The sequence below is a fragment of the Gavia stellata genome, chromosome 4, assembly GCF_030936135.1.
Source record: "Gavia stellata isolate bGavSte3 chromosome 4, bGavSte3.hap2, whole genome shotgun sequence".
Taxonomy (NCBI): Eukaryota; Metazoa; Chordata; class Aves; order Gaviiformes; family Gaviidae; genus Gavia; species Gavia stellata.
In genome coordinates, this window is record NC_082597.1 from 9655311 (window position 1) to 9673769 (window position 18459).

The 18459-nt window shown below is 39.5% G+C and overlaps 1 protein-coding gene across 1 annotated transcript in view; it reads left to right on the forward strand.

The window, feature by feature from the left end:
• The first annotated feature begins 380 nt into the window (after positions 1-380).
• The window catches only part of SEMA3D (semaphorin 3D), a 99115-nt gene continuing 81036 nt past the window's right edge, over positions 381-18459 (forward strand). The window contains exon 1 of the mRNA XM_009814468.2: positions 381-495. Within this exon, the coding sequence (XP_009812770.1) occupies positions 381-495 (115 nt within the window). The remainder of the gene's footprint in view (positions 496-18459) is intronic.

Below are 18459 nucleotides of genomic sequence, written 5' to 3' on the forward strand. Positions count from 1 at the left end.
ATGGTCACTTTTGAATGGCAAAAGTTCTTTTTATGGATGCTGCATTAATTTAATGTGTGCTTAAACTTTACCTGTGCTAGACATTGGTGTTTGAAAAGGTTACATATTTTTCCAAGCTCAAAGTGTGTAAGTTTAGTATTAAAGAAACAGTTTTACAACATTTTGATTTATACCAGAAGAAAAAATACTTTCGTAGCAAATGTGTTAAATGAGCAACTCTTTAAAGATAGATCTGGCTTGCTTTCGGGATTATTATTTATATAACAATGCAAAAAATCTACAGATATTTTCTTTTTGCTTCCAGATTAAATTTGGATTGTTTGAAAAGCGGGGAGATATTTCACCATAGTGCAAAAGAAGATACAGAAGAAGAGAGCAGAATGAGAGCTTCCCAAGTACCACATGCCTGCAGCCTGTTATCTTTAGCGATGCTGTTCCTTCCAGTCACTGGAACATCAAAACAAAATATCCCAAGACTTAAACTTTCCTATAAAGGTAAACTTTTCAGCAGTTTTTCTGATTCTGCCACTTTTGTTTTGATGTGGTGTTGCCAGCAGTTCATTTGTATTATTAATCAGGAAAACAAAATGTGGTTGTCCCTACAGTTCCCAGAAACACATGTCAGAAGCCTTCAAGATGGATGAATTCTGCCTAGGGACAGTACTAAATTCTCTTTTTTGGGTGGAGAGGTACATGTTTCTGAAATATAACTGTGTCTTTAAATTGTTATTTCAGTTTGCTCCTAGAGGGCATTAATATACCATACATAAATTAGGGGGGAGTCATTGCCTAAACATATGCTTCTAGCGCTACCTGAAATGCCGTGAGGCCCATTGGATACGTTCCCATCTGGCTGGTGGGGGTAACATGGGACATGGATGACATTCACACCTTTCTAGAGCATCAGGAAATGTCAAGAGAGCTGCTCCAAGTGTTTGAAATGGCACTGCCATTTTATTTTTGTAATAGTTTTTTTCTCTGTCACGAAGTTGGTATGTGAAACTCTTGAAATGTTGTTTTCTTTCTTCTTACCTCTTTGGATCACAAAAGTGTGTTTTTCTGAGGACTTTCTTAACCTTATGTGTACTTCTTGTTGAGAATGTTAAAGGCTGAGACGTTTAAACACAGATGTATCATTTAATTCTTTATTGGACAAGTTCTTAAAGAAGGTAGATTTCTTGTTGCTTTGAATGTACAGTACACTTCCACAGTTTTTACAAGGCACAGAGATACCTCACTTTGATATCGTCTTCTTTAGCTAAAGCAAATGCTCTCCAGTTAGCTATTTTTCAGTTATGTCAGCACCCTGCCCTTATGGCAGCTAATTCTGCTCTCTTTTTCCAACTTAGGTCTTCCTATGCATTATAGAATTACACTCAGGATGGTGTGATGGGACAGGAGGCTGTAAAGCCTTCATCAGTGGTTATGATATGTTTATCATGAATTTAACACACACAGAAATTTATTGAGTAAGCACAATGTCATACTATTTATTTACAACCACCTCTTTTGCTAGATTTGTATGCCACTGTGTATGCTATTCCACTGTGTATATATGTGCTTGAATGTGTTTGTGTGAGAGAGACAGAGGAAGAGAGATCAAGGGATCTCGACAACGTTTTTATAAATTCAGGAAACAGTTGCACTCACTTGAGCCAATGAATACAGAAACTGAAAGACCTGACATGAGTTATGAAAGTTAGCAATAAAACGCCCCTAACATATAGCCAGACTTTTCACAGCTCGGCCTTTTGAGATAATTCCCAATAGCAGCATATACCATATGGTGATGGCATTTATTGTGGATCTGACACTCACGATTAGTGAATTCCTCTCGACTTCAAAAGCAGATAGCCTTTGGCAAAATCCTGATGGATGCATTTGGCAGGTAAGGAGGGGGAGAGAGAAAAATTATTGAGTTCAACACAGGAAAAAAAATATTCACTAAAATTGTAGTTTAAAATAGTGGCAGAGACCTGCTGGGAGTGGTTGGGAAAATGCCTGAGCTCGTTTAAAGAGACAATGAGCGGATGATTGATATTTAGGCCCTGACCCAAACTTTTATTAGCAACTTTATAAACCTTTCAGTTTGGCTTGAGGGATAGAGTTTCCTATCCAAACTTATCCACCTATATCCCTGTAGGGGGAAAAAAAAGCAACAACAGATACAAAATGGCACATAAATCTTAATTTGGAGAGCTGTGATGGAACTGAAAAGCCAAAGGAAAGAGAATTATCAGACTTTATTGTCCCTCCTCTTGCCTTTTTTTTGGGGGGAGGGGTATTTTTCTTTTTCCACAGGGAACAAGAAAAAAGTTGCTGCTTTGTTTTCACGCTTCTGCGTTGCGAATGGTGCAGGTAGTGCTTGTCATAATTAAATCATGTTTATGTTGTTGATAACTGCATGGCAGATGTCCCGACTATTGAACATAGTTGTCAGAATTAAACTTACCTTCCCCCCCTGCCCCGAGTTTTCCAGCCGAAATAACTCCAAGGTTTCTGAGAATAAGGTGTAGGAGAAATGAACTGTCTTGCCAGTTCTCATAACATTGTTACAGTCATGTCATTGACAAGTCCTGGCATCTCCATTCTTTGGAATTAAGACTTGAAATATCATGAGGAGGATAACCTGGGGCCCTTTTCCTTCTTTATGGAAAACTGACAAAAATTGGCCACATCAGGCAGCTCTGAAAACCTGGTCACACATGTGTGTTCATTTGGCTGCTAAAGATGTTGTCTTTCAAGGGAAGGTTTCATCCCCTTCCAAGTGCAATGTGTTTATGGGATGGCATAGCTCCATCTTCCCAGAAAAGCTGAGCATTTGCTTGGGCAGGAGAGCTGGAAGCGAGCAGGACTTTCCCCTGCAGTTACTTCATCTCACAGCTGCAGCCCGGCACACCTCAGCTGAGGGCGAGGGAACTGCTTCTTCCCATGCCCTGACAGTAAGGAGAAGAAAGGGCCCCCCAAGTCATAAATGCTGAGGGTGAAGTGTAGGGGACAAGAAGAGAGAAAGGTGAAGAGGGAACAGTATAAAAGGAACACAGAGAAGGAGAAAATTGAGAGAGAAAGAAAGAAGTCAGTGACGGATAGGGGAAGAGGGAGCAGGAGCAGGTTGGGTTACCTAAAAGAAATGCCTATAACCGCAAGAGTGCTTCAATAAATCATAGTGCGTCACAAGTCCTCTGCGTTCAGGCAGCAATTAAAATTTTAGAGCTTGTCTGAACGGCTATTATACATTTTCATCTTCTGTGAATAGCTTAAGGGGTGGAAATCTGTGCTGGAAATACTAAGGTAGAGATATTCCAGTGAATGATGTATCAACACGATGTCATATGATGGATTTCCTTCGTTGTTTGCCCCAGTTCTAAAAATGTGTTCTAAAAAATCATACACTCATAAAACCACAAACACACACAAGTCAATTACAGAATCTTTTAATACAGAGGCAAAGTCATGTATACTCCTCCTGTGTTAATAGATCACGATCTTTAATTACATACTTCATCCTATATTCCCACATTTTCCTTGATTCATTAATTGAATAATTCTTCAAAATTTCTTTTAATCTTCTTCACTTAGGCTTTAGCTTTTAGATATTGGTGCATGTCTTTACTATCCCAGGAATTATCACTGCTATCATAATGCTTCTAGAGTGCTTTCGCTATATAGACCTTAATCAATCTATCTCTTAGATACTTTTACAAGATTATGAGGTGGTTTTATTATTATGTTATAGCTTTATTATTAGGAGAAGGTAAACAAACTGTCTTCTGATTGAAGATTACCATCTTTAGAAAACTAGGGCCTGATTTTTGAGTAATATTCCTTATTTTAATAGTCATTGTATAACACTACATTCAGTCTCAGAGCAACAGTGTGGATTTATCATTCATTCTCATGCAGCTGGAGATACCCCATGACCATCATCTAAACCGCAGAACTCTGCAAACACAGAAGCGACATTCAGCTTCCCTAAGCAGCACATGCTTGTTGTCTGCTACCTCATTTAACATCCTTATTCCCACCTCTACAGCAAATGCAGAAGTTTTTCACATACCAGTCTCATTCAATAATGTTATTTACAGGACGGCATCAGTTCTGTTACTGAAGAAGGGAAGGGCCTGTGTCATAATCCATACATACAAATGTATGTGATTAATTCATACTGCGTAGACAGTCTTATTTCTGTCTATCTTCTGAACAGTACTCTTTGCCAATTTATTGGCAGGTACTTTTATACAGATTTTTTGTGTGTGTTTCTAGGTCTTACTTTATAGGGAGAGACAGAGATAACTAGACCAGAAGGTTGATTACCTTCTAGGAAAAAAGATAAAAATTTGTCAACCTCTTTCAATTTGTGGCCCTCCTAAAATTTTCCAGTAGAAATGCAGACTCCTAAACTACAAATTTAAGCCTATTGATTTGCTTTATTTTGTTGCTTTTCATGGACATCTTAGAAGTAGGCTGTGCACTCAAAGAATACATTTAAATTACAGAAGTGTGCACCTTGCTTCCTTGGCTGGGGAGTGTGCCCCAGCCCAGATTTGGACATTGTCACCAGTGACACATCCACATTGTTATCCAAAAACATGTATCATTCCCATGCGGGAATGCTGCCATGACCCAAAAGCAAGCCACGCTTGCTGTGACCAGTGCTGATTTGGTCAGAGGACCAGGATCCTGTGTTGTGACACAGCACATAGGAAAAGGCAAGACTAAAGGCAACCCTTGGCTTTTAAAACAGAACCTACTTAATGCTGTTAAAAACAACTATGGCAGTAATCTAAATCTTATAAACAAGAACATTATTCTCAGCTCATTATTTTCTTCCTCACGTTGAATGAATTAAGATGCATTCTCACTCCCACTAAAGTCACGGCAAGAGTTTTGCCACTGAAGTAAATTGAAGCAGGATTGAATTCCCACTCCTCGCTTTTTTCATCTTAAATAAGTAAACTAAAGACATGCAATTCTGTCTCCTCTGTTGAAGGATGACAATGCTAAATCATTAGCTCCACATGGAAATTAGCTGCGTCTAAGAATTGTTTAGCTTCATGCAGTGTTTTGCATACATGATTTTCTTCCCCCTAAGAGTGACCCATTCTTACAACATGGTGAAAAAGAAAGCAGAGGATAACGTTTTGGTGCCAGGAATTCTTTTGAAAACTTGACTGCATTAGTACATTTCCTTAATGTTCTAAAAATGATCCTCTGAACATGCTACTTTACAATGTCAAGCACCCTGTTTTCTAAATTATTTTTGCTTTAAATGTGTTTCATTTTATAACTGACGAGATGCTTAACTGTTGCATTAGAGCAGTTAGTTTGTTCTGTTTCAGTAAAGCTGGCTTATTTCCATGTCATGCATTGTTTAATTATCCATGTAAAATATAGTTAGAATTGTACAGCTCCATGAGCCTCACTTAAACTGTCTGTGACACTGTGGTAATCCCGGTACCATGAAGGGGGTCTTGCACAACTATGAATGGTTGGAACGTGGTAAACTGGTGAAGTACAAAAAAGCCTAGAAATGAGCTTGCATTTCTGCAGCTGTGCTTCTCTACAGGAAGAGGAAGAAAAATCAGTAAAAACATGCTTTTGTGGTAATAGCAGCAGCTGTAATTCTGAATGCCCATGAAGCTCAAGGAAAATGTGCTGAGTGAGGAAGTGCTGCTTTTCTTCAATACCTTGTTTGTTGTTTAATTCATTTTTGATGATTTGTAATTTCTCTGAAAAATTTGTCTCAGGTTCCTTTGTAGAGTAACACAAAATGTTTACATGACAGTTAAGATCCTAGTTTCAGATGCCTGTCTAGTTCTGAAATAGGTTTTGCCTGTTTTGTCTCAAAAATGCTTTTTGGACGCAGTGAACATTGAGACTTTAAAATGTACCCTAGTTGAAGATGGATGGGCATTGCTGTCCATGTGAGGAAAGACTCCTGTATATTCTGTACACTAAGTATAAACTTGAAGGGGTTTATTACATTTTAGTAACGGGAAAAACAGCAAGTTTCTTACAGGCATTTTTCTCCTTTTTTAAACTAGTGAACTTGGAGGTCAGGTCCAACTATATGTTGCATCTTCTGTCATATAATTATCATATATATAATGTCCTGGAGAGCAGCCTCCAGTCAGTGACATCAACAGTTTACATAGCAGTTGAACTAAGAATAACCTTAGAGAACTGACCCGTATCAACCTCTTAACAGTGTAAACAGCCTGTAGCTCACAACAGTTTTCTTTTTTTCGTGATCACAAAAGGGCCTCAATTGGATAAAAAAAGAATTGTGTTCACAAAATACCAAACTATTCTGCTGAATGTTCACTTGACTAAATCTCAGAAGATGAGAGAAAAAAACCAAAAGAATAAGACTTTGGGAAGAATGATTGGTCCTTTGTAAAAAGGATGAGACAACACCGAAACCTGCTTCCCTAGAAGAATGTGGGGAAGATACATGACCAGTGGCTTCAGCTTAAAAGAGGGTACTTTAAAAATACTTGTCTCATTGCAGTTTTACTAAAGACATTTGTAAAGCAAACCCAATACCGAGTAGTTTAAAGATCCCAACCTTGTTCTCTTTCTATGCGCTAATTTGAGGGCATGATCCTCTTGACGTCAGCGTGTGTCTAGCACTGGATATCTGTGGTTGCAGTGCAGGTCCTCGAGTCACATCCTATTTCCCTTTCCTCCCTCCCCATTTCTGCTGTTCCATTTATAGACGAGTTCCTCAAAGAAGGGCCGAGGGGTGCAGGGGAGGTCTGTTCTGTAGTCAAAGTCCTTTGGAGATAAATACACAAAGAGATAGCAGAAAGAGACAGAGACAAAATTTCCTTTATCACGCCAGAGCACTATCAGAGAAGTCAGAGGGATTGGCTAGCTGTGGTTAACAGATGCATTTAGACAAGGGTGGGAGTAACAAAGGTACCTTTTTTCCACTAATTCAAGAAAACAGGCATTCTCCTTTGTGATCCAAATCCTAGCTGTCCCAGAGAAGTATGCTGCATTGTACCACAGAGTTTGATGGCTAAGAAGTTACTGAAGACACCGAAATTTTATATTCAGCTTATCTGGCAGCTTTGAGACAACTTTACAACTCCCTCTGAATCAACCATGCACCTTGGATTTCTTTGAAAAGTATTTCTCACTAACTGTGTAACAAAACAACAATCTATATGACACCCACTGGTGCCCCAAAATGGATAAGTACATGTAAATATTAATAATAAAAAATACCAAAATCCCTACCCTCCAATATTAAATAATAGCTTATGCCTATATACTAATAATTGACAGGAGGTAATTGGATGGTGCACATGGTTACCTTGTGCAGACACGCATCTCTGATATCCCTTGCCCTGCAATTTTCAGTCGGTACGGTCTTATTGCAATGTTGCCTAAGTCTACAAGGCAGATATTGGGTCCACCTGCACATCTGCACGTGGGACCCTGAATGTGATGGAGGTTGCTAGGCACATCTCCAACACAAACAACTAACCTATAAGGGAATTAATAAAGATATTCAGTGACCTCCTGTTTTAATGGCTTCATAAGAACTTAACTCCTGTCAATGTCAGAAAATATAGCTAATATATTTCACCTTGCCATGGGAGAACATGATGCTAGTCCAAGCTATTATAATGCGAGTTGGTTTTATTTTCATTGCTGGAAGTGATCTTTTGCTATTGCCAGTGCAAAACTGTTTTAAAAACCTACCTTCACAATAGCCAGATGAGTTACCTTGCTACACTTGCTTGCTTTTTAATCAAATAAAATGTATCTGGAAAACTGGAAAAGAATATAAGGAGGAAAACCTTTGAAGTTTCCTGCAAAAAACCATTCTCTACACTTAAACTAGATTGTCTTAGAGAATGTCCATCTTGTGCAGCTACCCCAGATAATGACTAAGTGACTTAATGTTTCCCTATAGCAATTGCATCTCTGTACTGCACCTTCCGTAGCAATTTAGAGCAGGGCTATTAATTTTGCCTTGTGAGCTCAACCAGGAGTCATGATGGGAGAAACAGCTAAAATATTAATTCCCCCACTGTCATTATAAAAGTTCTCATTCCTCATTCAGAGCATGGGAAAGAAATATTATCTGGCCCATGTCAGAGAGGGAAACCCCCTGCAGGGACAGGAACAAGCAGTTACGTGTGGGGAGAGCAAGCAGGAACCTCCTAAAGCAGGTTTGCTGCCAATAGAGGAAATGTCTGTTCCATTGACAGGTAAATGTGCTCACAGAGGTCCCTGCCCTTCACCTCCTTTCCTGTGCAGGCACTCCTCCCACCGCAGCCCCTTCAGCCCTGCCCAATGTTGCCTTCGCTCCCTGAGTAGCAGGTCACACTGCTGAGCTGGTTATTGTTTCCCAGACCTGGTTTCACCTCCTTTACTATATCTGCTCTGCCTCCGCTTCCATCTGGACCTGTCTTGGTTGAGTCGAGAGACCAAAAGAGCATTTTGAAGCCAGTTATGAGGAAATTTTCTTGTCCTCAGGGGGACTGTGGGAAGAGCCTTGAAGGACCGTCAGCACTTAAAGAGATCTTATAGGCTCTCTGAGACAGTGGTTTCACGGCAGCTGGGCCAACATAACAGCGTGCTGCTTCTGGACTGAGGACATCTCCCTCCCTGCTCCCTTCTCCCCAAACACACATATCCCCTTCTTTCGCCCCTCATCTGCTTCTAGATGCATGGACCTGCCCTTTCTCTTGCACCAGCTCCAGCTCTCGTCAGCCCCTTTGGCAAGGACATATGCTATTAATAATTAGGACTTTATCTCTGTATCCTATTTAGCTTTACAGCCTGACCATACAACTTGTGTGGGCTCTGGTCCAATGCTTGGAGTCGGAGAGAAGAATGGCCCCCATGGTTCCTTGCTATACACTCTGGGCTAAATCCTCAGCTGATAAAATTATTGCAGGTCCCAGTGGTTAAACTGAGGGTCTGGCTTCGAGTCTTGATGCGAGTGCAAGTGGGGTGTGTGTCTGTGTGCCTGTGGAGCATGCAGAGGGTGGGGAAGGGTGGGACGTACAGCCATTGAATGCTTTCATAAAAATCTGTGTTTCTCCCAGACACTGGTTATAACTCGTGCGTAGTATACAATTACACTAGTATGGAAATTGCAAATAGCAATGATGATAGGCAACAAATCTGGATTTTTCTGTCTGTGAGCTGTTCTTTTAAGTCTTGAAAACAGGCACTAATGAAGTAACTGAGCAGGCAAATCTGTTTGGCATTAACTGTCCTTTGCACTGTCAACTCACCTTCTTCACAAGTAGCTCATGCTGCTCTGTATCTCTCCTAAGCCTGTTAGTATCGATATTAATGTGGTTTCCAGGCCCATGCCACCTGACACTTTTATTACAACAGAGTAGTTCATGCCACTGCAGTTCAAGGTCTCTCATCTTTTAGCATGAAAGCCTTGTCTACTTTGTTATGAACATTACACTCTTTAGGAAGCTGGCAAATACCTGGTGAGAAAAATGTTAAAGTGAACGTATTATTAAGATATCTGACCATTTTAAAAACACTATCTTTCATATATAACAGCTGTAGGCTCAGTGGAGCAAGTCCTGGTGTCAGGTGCGCAGTCTGAGAAAGCAGGTCTGAATAAAGTGAGTCAGACTCCCAGAGAGATCTGTCAGCACCTATCAGTAGTGTCAGACCTGCTACTGAGCCAAATCCAGGTTTCTGTAGCCAGTTGTACCACGGATTTACTTGAGAAAACTCCTTCCAAGTTTAAATCCTGGACACTGAAATCCACAACAAAATTCTCATTTGCTCCAAGTGTGAAACAAAGTCCACTTACCTTACTTCCTAAGGCTGGAATTGCATTGACAAATCCAAAACTAAGTAAGGATTTTAAAGTGTGTCATGTTCTGTACAGCTGCTACCAGATAGTATGGGCAGAAGAAATAACACAACCTGCTGTTGTTTTATCAGCCCACAAATATATGGGCTATAAGACATAGCAAAGAGCTCCTCTGTCTGTCCTCAGGGTGCAGTGTCCATCTCCAAAGAATATCATGTTCTCAGAAGTTTCTCTGAAGATGCAGTTAGTTGAAAATTGCAGGCACAGGTGCTTGAAAATGCTCTAGCCATTTTTGTGCCACTCCAAACAAAGTCAAGTCTGAAATGAAAGGTTGGTACTATTTTGAAGAGAAGTGCAATATAATGACAGTAATTTGTTTTGAAAGGAGGGATAGCACTGCATATAATTTTATGAACCATACTTTGACAAAGTAAGAGGTATATGCTTTGAAGTGCTAAATATGATCACTGTGTTACATTTTTAACACCTGGACGTATTTGCAAAGTGCAATACATGTCTCCATCCAAGCAGGAAAGAATGAGTCTGCTGCTGCAGAGTGGAGTGTGCTCATTCATGTAAGTTAATCAAGTCCCAGATCCCTGAGATGGTTTGGATGCTAGACATCTCCTAGGTGCAACCTATTGTCAGTGCATTTTGTTTGTGTTGCCTGTTCCTCAGAGTGTGGACTGATCTCCACACTTCATGTGTCTATGTCCTTCTTAAGATTCATGCCTTTCTAATTGCAGGTCATATGATTATGCACCTCCAGGTAGCTGGAAGGTTCATGAGATGAGATGAGATGGTAGACTAGTTGGAGCAGTAAAACTGATTCACAATCAATGAGTTTAACTCAGCTTTTTTGAATGAGCCAGTCAAAGAGGATTTTGCCATTATTTCCACCTGAAGCCTATCATCGCTCTCTTTCTTTCTATGTATTTGATTGGCTGATAGATTGGGAGGGATGAAAGACTGGGAAATGGTTAACCAGGGCATGAATTAAATTACTGTATTTTGAGCTGCTCCAAGGCATCTAAAAATTGAAATTCTAACTAGAGAGAGTGGGAGTTAGTTGCAGAATTCATTTAAAGCTGCCTTTTCCCAGGGTCAATAAATGCATAGGCTATTTGCCACTATGGATCTAGTAATGTGGGTTTTCAGAATGGCTTTAGGAATAGGTGAGTTTATGAGCCATCTCCCTCAGAGTAGATTTTATCTCAGCTGCTTGATACTCAGGTCGCTGGAAGATAATTTTAAAAGACAGGGCTAGAGCGTGGTCTCTAGTTAAGTTGACAGTTCCTCATCTGTATGGTCGAGAAGAAAACTGGCCTCTGACTTCAATAATGGCCTAAAACTTTACTCTGCTAGATGTAAGGAAAAAGCCTTATGTTCTTAGAGAGCAATATCCCCTCACCACTGGGATGCTTTGAAGGGAATTTGTAATAAGGCTGAAGTGGAAGAAAGCAGATTTCTAGTCAAATAACCCAGATTATTTACCCGTTACGCATGAGACTGGCAGCCAGGTTGAGGATCTGTGAGAGGTGAAGGGAAAAAAGGTAAGTTCAGTCCTGACAATTGAAAATGAGGAAATAGAGGTGATGAGTTTGCATGTTGTGCCTTATATTTAGAGAGGAGATTTGGTACTTTTTAAGTCCATCGATGTGCCAGGCGTTCTTAATGGACAGGTATGTGTGATGAGGTGCCAAGAATTATCTATGCATTACAAAAGCTCATATGCTTGCCAGTCATTTATATTGAATTACATTTGAAGTGCATATTCTTTAAATAACCACAGTATCACTTAAAAAAAAAAAAGTGATTTAATTTGCCTTGGAAACAACAGTGAGTTTGATTACTTTGGCAGTTTTGCAAGAAAGATAAACTGCTTAGAAAAAGGGAACCTGTGCAGATCCACGGTCTTAGGTCTTCTTCAGAAAAGCAAATGTTTCACTCAGATACATTTTCAGTTGTTCTGTCTAAAGTTAATTATTTGGTTTGGCTCTGTGAAGTTTGTGAATTGGGCCTTTGCATTTTTTCACCAATAACACGAAGTCACAAAGCAGCTTTTAATCATCTCTGCAATAATAACGCTTTACAAGTTATTTGTGCAGCTGGTTCGCTAGTCGAATTTATTTGCAGTTAAAACACAACTAAAGTACGCTTCCATAAACATAAGTAAGAATTGTTTAGTTCATGCTTTAACTGGGTGTATTTTTGGTGGTGATCACCTACCTATTTTGTTTTACAGTATTACCATTTTTGCAGATTTAAAAAACACTGAGTCAAAGACAGGACTGTAGTTTGGTTATAATGCCTGGCTCTAAAATAGGCGAACTAAATAATTTAGTCTCAATTCTGATCTTGCAGAAGCACCTCCTTTCAAGTGAGCTTTACTGATACAAAAAAGAATCAGGTCCCACAGCGTGAGTTACTTCTTTTTTTTCTTTCTTTTTTTTTTCTTTTTTTTCCTCTTTATGTAGCTGTTGCGAAGGTTATCTGAAGATAAGATGATCTGTCTCTTCCCAATGAAATGTGTAAAAAATGTCTTTGCAGCACTGCACAGAGAGCTATTGCTTAGTTACCGTTGTCTGTAATGATGCTTTGAGAAGCATAGTGCATAATGGAGCTACTTTAATTACTTCTGATTTTTCTGGGTTGTAAAATGCTGACAGATTTGACATCTATCAATAAGTATTTGCAAACAGAGATATGGGAAATGTTAAGTTTGCTGATTGCTGAGCAGGCCCATAGAAGTGCCTGAAGCTCGAAGTGAAAATGCCCTGCAATGCCTTAAATCCTGCAGCAGACTGTTCCTGAATTTTGGGGCAATCTTTGAAAAAGTTCTCTTTCCACTGTCACCTTCCTAGACTGTAATACCCTCCTGGAGAAAAATTCAGTCCTAAAAGAGGAACAGAAGTGCCTAACCCCAAAATGTGTGGTGGCGTACAAGGTGGTTTTGGGAAGAACTCAGAAAGAGAACCAAGATTTTGACACAATATGAGTCAACAAGAAATCATGTTTTCTGTGTTCCCAGTAATCCATATCCTTTTGGAAAGACCCTGCTATGCCATGAATATGACATTTTCCTCCAGGCCAAATAAAATTCATTGTATAGCAATGAGAGCCACAAGGCATGCACAACAAATTATCATTGTCCATGGTGAGACGCAGCTAAACACAATATAACTTGCTTCTTGCAATATGTAGTAGGGATTGGTAGTAGACTGGAACTATTCTCTTTGCCTTCATACAAATACATCTGAGGTCAACTGGATCTTTTAAACTCAGGAATTAAGTAAATTGCTGTATTCATGCTATATTGACATTTCTTTATGCCAGAAATTTAGTTGAGGATTCACACAATACCCATGTAAATTGTCACAGGTATTTTCCAGCACTTGAACGGACTTGCTCCTATCTAGAGGAAAATGACGTGACAGTTGTTTTTTACTATACATGAAAATTACAGGATTATACATATACAGTCTTTAAACTCAGAGTCCTTCAAAGTTGTCATTAGATGTAGCTGTTTTGAAACAGGTTGAGGAGTTCCCTTTCTGCCAATTTAGGCATGGCCTATCATTACAAAAATGTCTGTGACTAGCCACAAAGGCAATTCTGAGTCTCGATCAAGCGTTTCCAGATTGCTGCATGCTTACACCATGCTGGAGTCAAGGAATGGCAGCATGGTCACCACATATGGTGAGGCTAAGAAGTCTAAATATGCTGTATAAATGTAAATGCATGTTACCAGAATAGAATGATATTTTTTCATTTGAAGCCTTTACGCCGTGGCTCTGCTGCTAGAGATTATTTAAGTAAGCAATGATCATGCTGTTGTGAGCCAAGTCCACTGAGACACTTTTCTAAATGAATAAAAACCAGTCACTATTCCAACTTCTACCACTCAGCAGTAAAATAATAACCCAGAAAGGGAGTTTGGTGAATATTCATTTAATTGCCAGACTGGAAAAAAGTATTTAATTTTCAGTAAAACAGCAAATACACACTATAAACTGAGTGCTGAACATGTACTTGTGAAAGATCATCCCTGTAACTAACTTTGTTTCTGTGTATTGTGAGAATGCTGTTTCTATATTAGCTTGGCTACAGATATGCTTCAAATCAACAGCTTTCTCTAAGCTTGAAAACCATTGGGCAAACATGCTTTTTATAGTATATTTTTCCAGTGTAATATCCTTGGATATATTAAATATATCTTGCTGTGAAGGGCAATTTCAACCCGTAAGATTGGATTGTTTTGCTTTTATGGAGTGAGAACAATGATTAATTTGGCTGTAATTTAATCAATTCTCTGTTAATGTTTATTTGACAAATTTTATTAGGTCATGTTTCAGTTTTAATCTTATCAGTGGCTACGTTCAGAATCTTATTTCCAAGCTCTTTTCAATAGTTAGTAAATAACTGACCAAACCTGGTTCTTCACCACTTTGCAGTTTGTGTTGCCATTTGCGTCAGTAAGAAATCGGTGTGCAATGCTGTCACTTCAGTCTGGAACATTTTGCAGATGTTTTCCTTATGACGCAATGAAACAAATGACTGTACAAGGCACCAGGCAAGGCTCATTCCCACTTGGGCGTTTCAGTCATGAGACAGCTTTTTCCCTCCCTGTCGTAGCTGTCCTAGGTGGTTCTTCACTGAGAAATACTAGAAGAGTTAAGCAATAGATGATAAATGTCTTTTTGGGATGGTCACTACAGAGATCATTCCTTCCAAATAAAAAAGAAATGGGAAGTGGAGAGCAGTCTCAGTCATCCCCTTTCAGGTATGTGGAGAATGGGGTCTACATATTTTGGCAAGTGACACACTTGCCAAGGCCCATGGATTGCATGACTCTAAGTAATGAAAGTGCTTTAGAGCATTTGGACAGATGTATCATTTATCCTTACTCAGATCAAATTCCTATGGCTGGAGATGAGAAGGAATTTTCCCTCGCATTCTGCGTCTTAGCTACTCATGTCCCACAGGCGAGCACTGTGATAAAACTGAAGCTTGTCATCAGAGGAGATTTAAAAGTAACAGAGGGTGATATGGATTGCTGAAATACAGTAGCCTGTGAAATTCATGAATGTCTCCTGTTTATTCATGTTAATGCCTGTGAATGACTAATTACTAGATAATTTGAGCCTGTATTCCTCTTCTTCCCTCCATCCTATGTACTAACTGGGACATAGAACTGTTAAATAGGGATTTAATCTACACTGCAGAGTTTATAAGGCCTTTATTGTTATATACAATGGATCAGATAATCTAATAATGCAGCCAGCTCTTATGTCATGGGTGGAGAAGAGAAAGACTCAGAGATGAGGAGCTCCAGCAACGCTCAGCTGGTAAACAGTATTTTAGAGATCAGCTGAGAAGAATTTGAGCAGTAGCCCAAGGGAACTAAAACCTCCTGCTGTGTTGTGATCAGCATCAGAGAACCTTTTCCCAATAAATAGCTGCATCATATCCAGTATCAAGAATTTCCAGTCAGAAAAAACAAGGGAGGAGGTTTGTACAGAGTATGACGTCTAATGAAGACATATCTACATGACACACAAAAATTAATAGAGTTTCACTAGAAGTGGTTGTCCTGTAACAGAGAACCCCGTAACAACAAGTGTCAGGAGGAGTACAGCTTTATTTCTTATTGGGGGAAAACACACTAGTGGAATGAGCTAAGCTTCAGAAGTTCTGTGATTAGAGGGCTTTTCTTTTTCCTTTTTAAAATTTGTATTTATTTATTACACTGCCTTGGCTATTCTTCAGCCAGGCTATTCATCAGCCAGCTCTAGTGTAAGGAGTAGTTTGGATGGGACTTAGGTTTTTATAGTACCATGCTAACAATTAGTTGTTCCTATGTGATCTTGCTGTCAATTAATAAGCAGGTCTTTCAAAGTGTTACTAATTTAGAAAAAAAAACACCCTGGCACCTTTTTCTTCACAAAAGATATGTGAGAAAGGACAGCGCTGGTGTAAAGCAGTATAGTGCTTAACATTGGATTTAAATTTTCAATGTGAAGTAAGATTTTTTTTCAAAGTACTGCCAAATAAATCTCACCTAGGGGAATAGGAGCTGCAATACAAGACAATTTGTTTTCAGACTGTACCATAACAACATTCAGCAGTGAGCCAGACAAAACCACATGAGCTTAAGTAGAAGTGACTGCGCCAAAAAATAATTGTCATAATTATACACCAGGTAGTCAGATTAATAATGATAAAATATTTTTTCTCCCACAGTGCTCTTTATTAGCTAACAACAGGACTTAATCTTTGCTTTGGCTCTTGCATGTTTTGTGAGAGACCTTGGAGAAAAAAGTTTGGTTTTTTGTTTTTTTTTTTCCTCCCCTCTTTATTTCATTCAGGAGTTACTCTGCAAAACACTGGCCCTGATTTTCATCATGATCAAGAAGTGTAAATAACTTATGCTGTAAGTCTGGCATCTCTAGCAGGAAGGCTACATTTTCTATCCAGTGCCAGGAAGGTGGAAATACCCTTAATTTTATGTTCAGTTAAATACAGGATTTGCCTTTCTGTCCAAAGATTTCTGAAAAGTTTAGCTTGAAGAGTTTCCTTGTGGAAGAACTGATTCACATGTTTATTTTTGTTCTCCCCAAATTAATGACTACCCAACAAGACTAAACTCTCATTGTGCTTTTTTCTGTATGTTGTTTGTGTCCTTACCCAGAATTACGTCCACAGAGAATTCATTAAGCAAAAGGTTACAGACTTTTTACTTCACAGCCTTTTAGCTTTTTTTTACAGGAGAAGCATAGATTCTTTCATTAGTTTCATAGAGAAACATGTTTTCCTTAATTATATTTTGAAAGAGATTGGAAACCACTATTAAATCACAGTAAAACTTAAGTGTCAAATTTGTGCTTTTAATAAGGAAAACTTCCTCTGCAGAGAGGGCAAAGATGCAGGAACAGCCACCCATTGCCACCTCTGTATGGAAAGTAAAGACCTCAGGATCTTAGAGCTGTTGCTACTGGATGCTCCCCTTAATATGCCTCTATATTGCCTTCATTTCAGTACTATTCCCTAGGGATATACTTCTCCTTGATGGCTGTTGATTCAGATCTCAATTCTCAACTTAAATGATAGCAATTGAAAATTTAATTGTAGCGATTCTCTACACTGCCACCAGAACTTAATATTAGACAATGGACAAGTTGAACCTCATATCAAACTTTCTACACACCTTATGGTTGTTACCTCCTTCCAGTTCTTCTCAACTATATATATGGCTTGATGTCCAAGTGGAAATCAGTTACGATGAGTGGTGTCCCTCAAAGATCCCTACTGGGACCAATGCTATTTAATAACTTCATCAATAACTAGTGGGATTGAGTGCACCCTCACCATGTTTGTGGATGACAAAAAGCTGAGTGGTGTCAGCTTGAGGGAAAAGATGCCATCCTCATTTAATTGGATTAAAAGATCCCTTGACAGGCTGGAGGAGGAGGCCCATGCGAACCATCTGAAGGTCAACAAGGCCAAGTCCAAGATCCTGCACCTGGGTTGGGGCAATCCTCATCAACACAGACTGGGTGATGAATGGATTGAGAGCAGCCCTGTGGAGAATGGTAGATGAAAAATTAGATACGAGCCAGCAATATGCACTTGCAACCCAGAAAGCCAGTCGTATCCTGGGCTGTACCAAAAGAAGTGTGGCCAGCAGGTAGAGGGAGGTGATTATCCCCCTCTACTCTGCTCTGGTGAGACCCCACCTGCAGTACTACATCCAGTTCTAGGGTCCCCAGTACAAGAAAGACATGGACCTGTTGTGGCTGGTCCAGAGGAGGGCCATGAAAATGGTCAGAGGCTGGAACACCTCTCCTATGAAGAAAGGCTGAGAGAGTTGTGGTTGTTCAGCCTGGAGAAGAGAATGCTCCAGAAAGACCTTGTTGTGGCCTTTCAATGTATAACGGGAGCTTATAAGAAAGATGGAGAAAGACTTTTTACTAGGGCCTGTAGTGACAGGACAAGGGACAATGATTTTAAACTGGAAGAGGGTAGATTGCAATTGGACATAAGGAAGATTTTTTTTTTTTTTTTATGATGAGGGTGGTGAGACACTGGGACAGGTTGCACAGGGAAGTTGTGGATGCCCCCTCCCTGGAAGTGTTCAAGGCCAGGTTGGATGGGGCTTTGAACAACCTGTTCTAGTGGAAGGTGTCCCTGCCCATGGCAGGGGGGTTGGACTGGATGATCTCCAAATATCCCTTCCAACTCAAACCAGTCTATGAGACTATGATTCCTGCCACATCTTACTACTGTTTCCTGCTCCAAAATATTCTTTGCTGATATTGACTTTCTTTGCTGCTTTATATGTAGAGCACCAAATATGGTGAGATATTGATCCTTGATCATGTGTATCCATGAGTATGATGATACAAACTTACATTAGTTTTCTTACAATGAAGGAAAGGTATAGCACATACTTTGCAAAGATCTGTCCTTTTGTTTCTAGTTTCTGTTGAATTTCTGATTCCTTTCTGTCATAGAGATAATTATTAAGAAAATTTCATATAGAAAAATGTTTTGTGAAAGTAAATATTACCCAATTTGGAAGTAAAAAAACCCCAAAGAAAACCAAGGTTAACAGGAACTGTATTATGACCCTGGAAAGACATGCTCCAAGA